The 13,612-nt window shown below is 33.1% G+C and overlaps 1 protein-coding gene and 1 long non-coding RNA gene across 2 annotated transcripts; both read right to left on the reverse strand.

Moving 5' to 3' along the window:
- Positions 1–7,553: 7,553 nt before the first annotated feature.
- LOC111365805 (transcription repressor OFP6-like) lies at positions 7,554–8,498 on the reverse strand. The gene has a single exon (XM_022986322.1). It carries the CDS (start codon positions 8,364–8,366, stop codon positions 7,827–7,829), a length of 540 nt encoding a protein of 179 aa, XP_022842090.1. The 5' UTR covers positions 8,367–8,498; the 3' UTR covers positions 7,554–7,826.
- Positions 8,499–10,391: 1,893 nt separating this feature from the next.
- LOC111365806 lies at positions 10,392–12,198 on the reverse strand. The gene is made up of 2 exons (XR_002697492.1): positions 12,098–12,198; positions 10,392–10,795 (listed from the first exon to the last, which is right to left on the reverse strand). It is a non-coding gene; the product is annotated as an uncharacterized LOC111365806 (long non-coding RNA).
- Positions 12,199–13,612: the final 1,414 nt, after the last annotated feature.

Genomic DNA, 13,612 nt, shown 5'->3' on the forward strand with positions numbered 1-13,612 from the left:
TTGTACTTTATGAACTCAAATATCAATATAACTAATAATAAGCTTGGTGCTTGGTGTGGTTAGTTCTGTAAGTCTATGCTAGTCGTTACTACAACTCAAGAAACTCCTGCGGCATATGAGCCACAAAATAGTTATACAATGCTTGACATACCTAACTTTGGTATATTGTGTTAGACATGCCGCTTCATAGTCCTCGGGTCATTAGGATCTACAGACACCACCGCATACCAGCATCAGACCTTTAATATTCTATTAATTGACTATCCTTAATGATCGTCGAGAAACCCAAAATAAAAGTAGATACTCCCGTGGACGATTCCAATATATTCAACATTATCAGTATTACTTCGTGAATCTACGTGGCGTGGAACAGTTACACAAAGAACATAAGGAAGAGGCCGAAGAGCATCATCATTATCACTTCAACCATTATAGAACATGCCCAATATATGCTTGCTATTATCGCTTCACATAGGCAAAGCTCGTGTACCAAACCACCCCAAGTTCCATCTAGGTGAAATCAAACCTTTGAGATTGAAGACTCATAATTGAACCATAGTACTTAAAGACAGTGGAACAAGCAATGAGCTCTATCAACCGAAAGTATTAAACGTAAATATATGTCCGAAAGAGATGCATACAAACATCTTATTAATCGCATAATTAACTAATATATTTATATATGAATAATCACATACATCTCGTATAATACCGCCAATTGCCAAGCACATGCCCCAAGAAAAATTTTAAAAAACTTCAAAATGAAATTTATAGTAATTTTCAGGGGTTTTGAGAAATATCTTATTTGCATTTTTATATCTCATAGTAATTCTTGCTTTTTTATTTTTTCAAAATACCTATATAATTTTGTGTCAAAGTTCATAGTGAATTTTACTTTTCAACTTGGACTAGCGTCTAACAATTTAAGCGAATCACATCATCGTAAGAACTATTATGAGAATGTAAAGATTTGGACACTTTTCATTTAACATTGACTCTAAACTTTAATAGACAAGCAAACAAGTAATCACGTGGAGAACAATAGTAGTTCCTCATCATAAATCTACTTTTGAGGGAATCATAAAATCCTTTTATTTAACAATTGCGGCAAACACTTTCTTACAAAAGCAAGAAAACAATCTATTTTTTCTTTTTTCTTTTTAACCAAAATTGGACCCAATTTGTATGTTATAATTCAGTTTCTAAACATTTCTATCAGAAAAATCCTTGGCATTTTATTCCCTTTTCTTGTTTTCTCATCAATTATGTAAATTAAAAGTAAATGGATCTCGGGCCAAAAGGTGTTTTCCCACCGAGAAATTCACGTGGGACTTGTTTTTGTGTCTACTTAAAAATCCTCCAAAACCCCATCTACCTTATTTTGAGTAATTTAATTTTTCTCAAAATCCTTAGGTTGTGATTATCAAACTCATGGCGGGTCTTGACCCCAAGTGGAGATTGGATGGGATGGGGAGCTCGAACTCGAAAGGTGCAAGTTTTTTAAACTAATGAAAAGTGTAGCTAAAATTAATTGTTAAATTTGAATTAAATTTTAGTTTAGATATTAATTCACACCCAAGTCTCATAATCATCAAAGACATATACTTCCTTTAAATTTTAGTTTAGATATTGTTTCACACCCAAGTCTCATAATCATCAAAAACATATACTTACTTTTGTTGGAAAATTTACATAAACTAGGAAAATGGAGAAGAAATAAACAACTAGAAATGTGATCAAAAAGATGAAGAACATAACGAATATGAAGGCCCAAACGCGTAATTGCTATCCGCAAACTATATTTACCCTCTCTCGAGATTGAATAAGATGCTTAAGAGCTTTGGCAAATGGTTTGTAGGATTATATCAAGCATTGTAAACGATTTAAAGCACAAGTACAATCCTCCAGAACTTTAAGAACACAAAGGAAGATTTTGAATATGAATGTAAATCAATAGCTTGATTCAATATAGAATGATATATGGATCCCAAGATGTTTTCAATATTTCTGATGTATTTGTATTGATCATTTATCACGTATGCATAGTAGAAGCAAATTTTATTCTGTTTTAGCCAAAACACATATCGTGTACACATAAAATTAAGCCGGTGCATACGCATAGGAAAAAAATCAAAATTTTCATTTTTTTAATTTCTTTTGATTTTAATAATTCCACAATTTAGCTCACAAATTAGCCAATTATCATTTCATTGATTTTAAACAAATATTCAACAATCCCCCATTTATTCAAAATCAATACAATCATATATTCAAAATGACGACACTTATGCATAAGGATTAGATATATTTCGATTTGAATCTAACCATAGTGTAATTCAAACAAAGTAAAGTTGGAATTAGAGATAGCATGAAGACTTTGAACCAATTATTCCTTATGACGATACCGATAAAAACACACACATAAGTATCACGTGTTCTCAAATTCCTCAACTCGCTTAGCGCTGTTATGGCTTTACGCTCATTCTATTCGACAAATTTTTAAGAGAGAAACTCTAACTCTCAATTCAGGCGGCACCACCTCGAAATTTGTTTAGGTGAAGTTCTTCCAGTACCTTTGTTACTTTTAAAATTACTTATGTTTTAGCATTGAACTTTATTAAGACTTTTAATGCTCAACCCTTTTTTCAATAACAACCAGCATTATTTTAATTAAGATAGGGTTATCACAGATTTTAATAATGCTGCAACTATTCACATATCGAATGATTTATTGTTACCCTTTGAACCCGTGGATTACTTTTTGAGTAATGACAGGTAAGGTTGCCATCATTAGTAGACCTTTTAGTTTAGGAGTTTCAACCCCATTCTACTTGAAGCCAACGAATGATTCATTTGATAGTTACATCTTGTTACCACCAAGGAATCTTTTATGAAACCACATACTTCTTATTAGCTTTATCTAAAGCTTTATAAATTTTCAAAATACCGTCGGATGATTTCCATCAAATTATTATATTAGTGAATTACTTTTATTGTGGATTTCATACTTGGGTATTCAGATTTCATCATTGAAATATTACAATGATCTTCAACTTATGAATATTCTTAAATATTCACATTGGTTTTGCAAACTTCGTGACTGGTTTTCACCCAATTCATCCACTTGGACTTAGTGTATTTTATCCTTTTAATTATATGTATAAGGACTTCTCTACCTTTTCTCCTTTCATAAATGTTTTAATCCATCAAATATATCAAACAAAGAATTTATATAATTATGCAATTCATAATTGTTGACACAATATTCATATCTTTCATCTAATAGGAAGTTCTAGATGATCATGAAAATTCATATTCAAATTCATCAAATGTTTATAAACACATACCTTACAAATGAATATGCAATTTTAATTTTCATGCAACACCATGATTTCCATATTTCCACTTTCACAAACACATTCAACAAATTATGCACAACTGAAATTAAATTCATGGGGGATTGCATGTGAGAAGATCATTATATCGCTTACCAAAGTGGAATTTAAGAAGATAAATGAATATTATCAGAAATGAATTCATGATGACAGATTCTATTCTTTTATTTTTCAATGAAATCATTTCTTTTCAACCTTTCCAAATTTCTTTCGCCAAAAAAATGTTGATTTCGATAGCATCGCCAAACCCGAAATTAGAATATAGGAGATCTTCAATTTCGTCATCAGAAACTTCAATTTGTACTAGCCTTCATATGAAGTTCGCCCATCAAATATCCAACCAGGAACTGAATTTCATCGACTTGATCTTGCTAAAGTGATAACGTTTTCCATCGCATGATATAGTTTGAGATTGTTGGAAAATTTACATCAACTCGAAAAATGGAGAAAAAACAAACAACTAGAAATGTGATCAAGAAGGTAAAGAACATAACGAATATGAAGACTCAAATGCGTAATCGCTGCCCTCAAACTATATTTGCCCCCTCTCGGAATTGAATGAGATACTTAAAGATTTTGGTAAATGGTTTGTAGGATTATATCAAGTCTTGTAAATGATTTTACACCAAAGCACAAGTGTAACCCTCTAGAACTTTAAGAATACAAAGAAAGATCTTGAATATGAATGTAAATCAACAGTTTGATTCAATATGTAATGATATGTGGATCTCAATATGTTTTCAATATTTTTAATGTATTTGTATTGATCATTCATCACATATTTATAGGCATCAATCAATACATTATGAAATGGTGCCAAAACAATATGAAAAATGGCAAATGGCCCCCAAGTTATGTTTTAGCCAAAACACATCTCATGTACACACAAAATTAAGCCTGTGCGTACGCATAGACAAAAATCAAAATTTTCATTTTTCAATTTCTTTTTATTCTACTAATTCCACAATTTAGCTCACCAATTAGCTCATTATCATTTCATTGATTTTGAACAAATATTCAGTGACTTTGAAATTGTTCTCCTTTTTACAGTGGACAGGTTTCACTTATCGATGTGGCACGAAAATCTTATGCTTTTCACGTTTGGAGAAAATTGTAAATAAGATTCTTGTGCCACGATAACAAATAAAAAGCTTTTATTCTACCCCTAGTGAGGAAAGGAAAGGAAAATAACAGTGTTACTTATATATTGGCACCATATTTGATACAAAACCTAATCATTTACTGGATATATGGAAACAAATAGTGCTGGTAACAATGACTGCCCTGACGAGCATTAAGTGCCCATTGGACAGAGACATAATTAGAATGCACTCAGTAGTCAGAACATTGCATACAATTCTGCAAAATCTGTGAAGAGTGAGAGCAGATGGACACAATGTTTAGATTAAATTATAAATTTGGCATTGATTTTACAAGAAACGCATTCGATATTTTCTTGATTTGATGGACCTCTCTTTCACTAGCATAAAGATTCTCTAGTGGGTCCTTCAGATTTGCTAATGATTAACTTCCTTTGCTGCTACTGTTGCAGTCGAAATCTGTCGATTGCGACGATCTTTGAATTTTTTTCGAAAATGACCCAGTTAAAGAATAAATTAAAATAAATAATTACAATCATTTAAGGTGATAAAGGGTCAAGTAGTTTGTCGATTCGTCGACTTGACTAGCCAAAATTCAGCCTATGGATGGTTCAAACTCGTTTTGGAATGAGCTTGAGATGAGTGGGAGTCGCTCAGTTCATTGAGCTCACAAATGGTTCGTGGTCCCACGAATTTAAAGTTCACGAGTTCATGGGTTCGAAAAAAATGTGAACAAAAAAAAATCCAAAAGAATTAAAAATTAAAAAATCTTGAGCTTGTGGCTTGACTTGTCAAAAGTGACGAGCCGAGCTAGTGGGTAGATAGGCCGAGCCACCACTACAATCCTTCTTTAATACTATCCAATTTAATTCACGATAATATTTGCCGCCGTTTGACCCCATTATGTCACATTATAATTTTTATGTCTTATTTTCAATCATACAATATTTCATAAAATAATATTACACGTAAATAAAAAAATATTTTTTCTTTCTCAACCACACATCCTTAAAAAAAAAAAAAAACACAATTCCAAAAATTATAATACTAAATAATAGAGGAATATCATATTAAATCAGTTATACTATGATGCTTCAAAATTTGAAACAGTAAACAGCCCGGCTCAATGAACCTGAAGTTTTATATAAGTTTTTGCAACTACACTACAATAACACAATGATTGACATAATATCACTTAAAATCCTATTATTGGACCATTTAAAACACGTTCAACTTTTTTATCCGCTCTTCTATTGTCACATACACGTCTATCATATCAATTTTCTTCTGTCAAAATATATTAATCCAAATTTTTGTGGCTACTTCATACTGATGCTGTAATGCAGATACACATCACGTCAACTATAATGAGAGAAAATCATAAAGTTAAACCGTGAAATGTCTCTTCTGTATTAAATCTCTTTACAGTGCTAAAAAATACTAATAAACTCAGCCAAATATGTTCATTTCTTGCCTTGATTAGTGTTGAAAGCAAGTAACATATAGATTTTTCAATTAAATCCTGCTCGAAATAAAGTTTTTTTTTTTGTTTTAATGAGAGAAAAAAAACTTTTTAAAGGTTAGAATTGAGTTTTTAATTAATGTGATTAAAAATAAATAGGAAAAATAAATTAATATGTCATACAGCGCTTAGAATTGAGTTTTTAATTATTATTTTCCCCCTACTAGTAGCCACAGTGGACGTACCTTTCCTTGCTTGGGCGCATTGATTTCAACATGCAAAATAGTGGGTGTAATTTAACCATCAAGTGACCCTTGGAGTCACACACAAATATATAATATAAAGAATTAGAATAAAGTCAGTATACCAGATGAATTTTGCCCATTTAAGTGATCGATCCTCACATTGGTATGAGACCCACGTCGACCTCATGTGAATTAAAAATGTAAAAAATGGAACCCTACCCATCGCGATTGTGAGTGCAGGTCAGTTGGGGTGTCAAAATAATTATTGCACCCCAGCATGATTGAAAGAATTAAGCTATTTGTACATTTTCTTTGATAGAAGGAATGATAGATTAAATTTTGCTTGCCGATGTGGAGTTTGTGGTAATTAAAAAAATGTTGAAATGTTTCTAAAAATTTCATTTATCATCGTTTCTGTCGAACAGTGTACAAGTAAACAAGGTCTAGAACGATTTTGCTACATGTACATAATAAATTTATATGTATATGATGTGGTGAAATATAATTAAGTCAGAATTTCTTTAATAAAAAAACAATACTTTTTTTCTATTTTTGACATATAATTTATATATAAACTATTATATAATTATTTATGTACAAGTAAGAAGAATAATCAAGTAGTCAAAAATGATTCTCATCGGAAGGAGGAGGCATGATGAAAGAAGCTTCGATGTTAATATCACGAGTGTTTAAATATATGATATATTAATTATTGTCATTAAGGGGCATTAAGTTAACATATAGGATATATTAATTATTATCATTAAAGTGCATTAAAATAGCTGCTGCATTTTATTCATAGTTTCAAATCCCAACGCCTATCTTTCCCCACCAGCAGAAGTACAGCTACAGACTCGTAAATATCGATGTTGACCAAATAAAATTACCCTTCTGGGCATAAACTTTCTTTAAATTGCCCATAGCAACTTACAAGTAAATGTTTAAGTTGTTAGGTTGATTTTAAATTTCATGATATAAAGACAAGTAAAATTCTTTCAAGTTCAAGTAGCAAAAATTTTACTGTGTACTATATTTGGACGGCAAGGAATAGTAGTATCTTTGAAAATCTTAGACCATAAGTTGATTCTATTATAAGATGGATAAAAACACACGAATATTTTGATTCAATTCGAGTCTTTAGCAGTGGGTTCTTAAATTATCGTTGATATATCATTTTATTTTATTTACTAGGATATGCCCGATGTACATGTATTTGTCATTTGATCTTTGCTTGCCTGCGTATGCCCTCGAGTTTTGATCTCTGAAAATTTTACATTTAACGATTAAAAAAAAAATAGTGAAAAAAGACCAGCATAAAGAAGGACAAATCTTGAACCAAAACAGGCAAAAGAAAAGTTGCATTCAATAATAACTGCTAAAAGATAACAATTTTCACAGAATTTTTGACTCCCTGAGTAGCATTTACATTTCTTCGTGAAACTAATACGATGAAATTAAAAATGCTGTGAAAATTAAAGCTTTTCCCCCTCCTACCTATTTCTAATTGAAACAGAAACCTCTTATGTAATTTCTGGGTTCTGTTTTTCATACTAATAATATCCAGACACAAAATGACAAGACTTCAATCATGATAAATTGGACATGCATTGCCCGTGCGCATCACCTAAAAGTCACGAGACGTCCCCATTCCAAGCAACCTGGGGGAGGGAGACCTTACTGAATAAACCCCATTCCAGATCTCTGTAAAAGCTCTAACAATGATTCCATGATAATGTGGTGAATTCAGCTGCAAGAAACAGTTAAGAAGTTCTTTAAGATCATTCTTCGAGTAAATCTCTTTTTCCAGTATCATTTGCAGCATTGATTGCCGGAAATCAAGATAAGGGTCGTCTGAGTCCTTCTCCACTGCCACACTCTGGCCGCCAATATTTCCAAAGCCTTGAACAGCCCTCAAGCTCTTGATATCTGACTCGGGGTCGGAGGAGTAGGAGGCTGGTGGCATGTCGGAAAATGTGGTGGCAGCGGTGGCAGTGGTGGTGGTGTTCCGTGAGCTTGAAGAAGAGTATTGGTGATGGCGGTAAGAGGGTAATTTACATCTTGGTTTTGGGTGAAAAACGGAGGAGAGTTTTGGCCTTCTGCAACTACTGCTGCAACCTAAGTTCACTGTGACTGTGTTGAGAATGTACTTCTTGCTGGTTGGCATCTTTCAGAGAAAAACTGGGTTTTCTCTGTGTGCTTTTCAGTGTGTTTAGTGTGTTATGGAGAGTGGGGGTGCCTCAGGGAGTGCTGCGCATTGGAATTGGAACTATGGGAGGCTGCCCTCTCTCATATAAATTCTGCATGTGGAGTTGGGCTCTTAGAGTGACTTTTTGTGCTAATCTGACAGGAATTAATTGAGATATCTTAATTTAGTGCACAAGATTAGGAGCACAAAAATGAGATGCATATATGTGGAACGTTTCAAGTGGGCTGTGATGAACAAGAGCGACAGGCTTGTTACATTAAAATGTTAACAATCGCAATGCTTATTTTGTAGTGACATTATTAGGAGCGTTAAATGAGCTGAGCTGCTTGGCTCGCTCATTATCGGACTCTACTAAGCGTGCCACGGAAATTGACTAATCCAAGAACTCGCTCTTAGGTGGGAGCCTTCTTTTATTATTGACATATGACGGGCGATGAGTGACTAACATGAGAAATTTGCTGCTTGATAGATTAGACTAGTTGAGTCAACTAATATATTACTCCACTTAACACCCTTACGTTGGGCATTTAGTCAAATAAAAAGATTATAGGAATCGATGTGTAAGTTTAAAATAGGAAAAATTGCAACAGTGGTCCCTAACATTTTCATTTTTTGCAAATTTTATCCTAACCTTTATTTTCGTCAGCGAAGATCCCTAACATTTCATAAATATATCCCTGAGGTCCATATGGATGGAAATCGTCCAAAACACCGTCAATTGACGTGGAAAAGTCCTTAAACTATCTGCTACGTGACGATTTTATTGAATGATGATACCTTCTTGGACAGCAATTTTGGACGATTTTATTGGATATTGATTCCTTAATTTTCCTGATCAATTGACGGTGTTTTGGACGATTTTCGTCAAGATGAACCTCAGATGCATATTTATGAAAGGTTACGAACCTCCGCTTGCACAAAAATGAAGGTTAGGGTAAAGTCTGCAAAAAATGAAAAGATTAGGGATCGCTGCTACAATTTTTCCTTTTAAAATATTAATAAGCTATACACATGCATATATAGAAAGCTGACACGACGATAGGTATGTGATGATCTGGGTTCTATCTGAAATGTCACTTGATTCATCACCAACGATTCAGATGTGCTCAAATTTATAGATACAGTACATTGAAAAGTCTAATTGGCAACTACTTTATCACCTGTATAGTTGAGTCAGCTACATGTATAGTTTTATTGACAGTGTGTGCGGTGGCCAACATTTTTTCATTAATTTTAACAACACTTTAAACAATCAATAACGCAATTTTATACACCTTATTAAATGTCAATAAAACTGTACATTTTCAATGTACAAATAGGATAATTCTCTATTGTTTTATTTATTTTGTTCAACTCAACTTATCAAACATGTAATAAATAAAAAAAAACAAATTATTCGTGTAAGAGTAAAAAGCCAGCCAAATTTGGTATTTTCTATCATCAACATAATTTTGGAGATCCCAAGTTGATATACTCAGATACCAAATAGATCAGAAGTGCTAAAAAAGTTAGATTCCAGCTTGAAAGATGTGAAAGAATCTTGTACATCAGGAACATACATTTTTGCAAGGTCTTCATCTTCCCAAGTAGAATAGAAGTATGCCTTTTCGTGTCTCCCCTTTCCCTCCAAGAATACGGTCTTAAGTTTCTTAACATTGAATTCAGTAGTGTAATAACTTCAGTGATTCCCTTTTGGGACATTTTCATGTACCTTTCTTTCTATGAACAAAAATCATCTGATTGGTAAAACTTGGAAACCCGAATTAGTTTTGATGAACTTTCTACTGTCGTAAATTAAGGAAAGAATTGAGTAAACATTTTCTCCTTATGGTAACGACATATTCCGAGCAAAATGAATAATGCTTAAACGTTTTAGGGAACTCCAATTAATCATATTCCGAGCAAAATGAATAATGCTTAAACGTTTTAGGGAACTCCAATTAATCATATTGTAATAATCAAACATCAAGGAAGAGAGTTAAGTTGGAAAAAAAGAACTGCACGGTAATTTAAATCCTAGCTACACTCAGGTCATGCCATGCAATACAAGACACGACTAGATAATACAATTGATAAAATTTGAGCTTTTTTCTTTGTTTAATACTGTCTGATGATGTCTAGTTCGCTTTACCAAACATACCATAAAGAGAAATACAGTCCTTCAGAATAATTGTGAACCAGTTCTCGTAATCCTTCCAGTATTGCTTAGTGCAGATGTCATTGGACTATTTCTGTAGCCTTCATAAATTTGAATTTGATATACAATTCTTGATCAAGCTCACCACATGCTGAGCAACCCACAATGATCCAGTATCTTAGCAAGAGAAAGCATGAGTATTACCCTCGCGTTCAGCTGCCACAGGAGCGTTAGGGATCTGCTTGCGAATCTGTGAGCACGGACATAGAACAAAGATGAGATCAGAGCATATCGTGAATACAGTGAAGGCATATTTGGTAGGCACTACTCGATAGAACTAGACATTATAATTATAAGATTTCTTGCTTTTTTTCGTCTCTAACAATTATCAGTATTTTCCAGTTCACGGTACTAAAAATGCTATAAGAGGGATAGGCTCAATAATATAGAAACTAAAAACCAAATAGACTCAAAAACGAGGATAATGTTTCAGCATACTTCTGTCATTTAGAAATGGAAAGGGAAAATATTCATGGTGATAGTATTGGCTATACAGAATGTATTTTATAACACCGTTCATCCTTCCATTCCATCCATATGTGATTAGCAACACGAATATCTTCAGCACTTTAAACTGTCACGTCACTTGCACCTTCGTTTCGACCTATGTTTAAGCACTCTATTGTTATCCTCAATGTTAAAAAAAAAAAAAAAGAAAATCCAGTTTTTATTTCCTCAAGTATCTTGGAAATAAATTGTTTGAAACTCATTAAGAAATACATGACAGCAATATCCAGACGGATTTGAGTAAATTATTGCTCATTTCAGAAGGTATAGGCTGATAAGATAGAATACTGAGGAACCAGACTTGTAGCCTTGTAGGTATACATTTCTTCGGGACAACCATCTTGATGTCTAACTAGTTGCATTTGTACAATGAACCATAGTTTGAGAGGAAAATAAATCCCAGGCAGAAGAGGTGTAGAAGTAGCAGTAGTTTTCTTCTGATGAAAATAAATGTTGCATGTTTGTTCCAAGAGGGGCAAGATGTTGTGAAGTAGCCTGATATTTCCTTGCGATCGAGGAAGTTTGAAAAATGGTGCTTTTAATGGGAAACATAATATCCTTCCAAATTTTGTACACCCACTTCTTGACAAGAGGTCGACGTTGTATTGTACCCTATGCAGTTGGAGTACTCCTATGTGCAAAAACTGTAAAACTGCTAGGCTACCTACATCAAGATTATAAAGTAGATCCATCCAAGAGAGATAAAAATATTTCAACTTAGTTGAAAATTAAATTGTAGAAGTATGTATTTTCGCCTTTGTTTACAATTTCCTTGTGTAGGAAAATCAAAGTAATGCTTAAAACGATTGAAGCTGCCACTGTCATCATACAAAATGGTAGACAAAAAGAAAGTTGAAAGCGTTTGAGTCCCTATATTTCAGAATAAGAACGCGATATAGAATGAAATCCTCCTAAAAATTATAAAGCCTTAAAATTTTGAGGAATGGCAACAAAATGTAGAAATAACAAAATAACATATAATTACCTCTTCATCTAAATGCAATGGACCCCAGTGATCATCATCACCGAACAAAAATGCTATCTGGCTTTTTTTCTCTTCCATGAAAGCCCAATCCGGTTTTTCTGAAAGCTAAATAAAAGGACAGTGGTTAATAAAAGGCTACAAATGTCTTAGGGAGAGAAAAATAATCACATTCTGCAAACTTAGTTTAATCCCTGTTCAGCTAAACATGCAGCTTTTACCTTGTAAACCCATCAGTAAGTATTTTGATTGTTCAGGAAGTAGAATCTTTGTCTTAAACTTGGTTGCAAGAGAATGTTAACTAAGTAAACATGGCCAGTACTCCGATTTCTTCTTGTACTTCCATAGACCAACATCATGCAGATCTCAAGACCATTCAATTGTAAAACATATAGAGAATAACAGGAAAAGAAACGAAATTGTTGTCCAAAAGGAAGCAAAACCCATTAGATCCGAATATCAATAAAACTTTAAATTATTATTTTTCACATCGAATCTTGAATTTAGAACTGAAGTGTGTCAACTACAGATTACTCCCATAAATGAAGTCAGTCTGCTTGATTAAAATTTTTAAAGGGTTCTAAATGACCCTTGAACTATAAGTTAGCATTGCTAAGCATGTTCACCTCATATATTATCTTTCTGCAGATAAAAGAACAAAAAACAACTGGATGTGTTAAACTTTAAGAAACCCAAGATGAAGATATTATTGAGAAACTAGAAGAATGAGTATATTACTTCTATCCGAAGCTTTATAATGTTGGAGGAAATATGGGTTTTCTAACTTGGATTGGCTAAGGCTTGATAGAGGACAACACTAATAGGAAGAAGTAAGTGAAAAAAGGAAACTTGTATTTATCAAATTCAAGACTTTACACACTTTTTGGCTTGTTACAAAATGGAGAGCACCATCCCTTTATATAGTGTTTATAAGAAGATTCTAGTCCACACATTTTCTAGAGACACCTAGACCACACATCAAGATATTTTCCAAGAGTTCTCTAAATATTCTTTATATATCTTACTTAGATATTTATATAGATTGTTCTAGTAGATATTTATATTAGATTTTTCTAGATAATACTTCTAGAAATGCTATGCATGTTGGGTCTTTTAATTGATTTGGGCCTATAAGCAAAATCCTTAAGTCCATATTATTTAGTCCAAAAATCAAGTTTACTACTCAACATCCCCCCTTAAACTTGATTTTGCTACTCCAAGTAGAGTTCTTAACTTGCGGAACACATCATGCTTGAGTGGCTTAGTGAGAATGTCGGCAATCTGCTTTTGGGAGGTTATATATTTCAGCTGCACTTCTTTCTTTGCAATGCTTTCTGTTATGCTCTTATGAAGTGATATCTTGTATCAATGTGCTTGCTTCTATTATGGAATACTGGGTTCTTTGCCAATACCAATATCGATTTGTTATCAACATGGATTTTGATTGGCTCTTCTTATGATACTCCAAGCGTCTTCAACAAGTTTCTAAGCCAAATCACATGGCAGACACTTGATGTA

Source organism: Olea europaea, chromosome 17 (assembly GCF_002742605.1).
Source record: "Olea europaea var. sylvestris chromosome 17, O_europaea_v1, whole genome shotgun sequence".
NCBI lineage: Eukaryota > Viridiplantae > Streptophyta > Magnoliopsida > Lamiales > Oleaceae > Olea > Olea europaea.

Excerpts from the sequence above, each read along its gene's own strand:
- LOC111365805 (XM_022986322.1), bottom strand. The coding sequence starts at position 8,366 with ATGCCAACCAGCAAGAAGTACATTCTCAACACAGTCACAGTGAACTTA.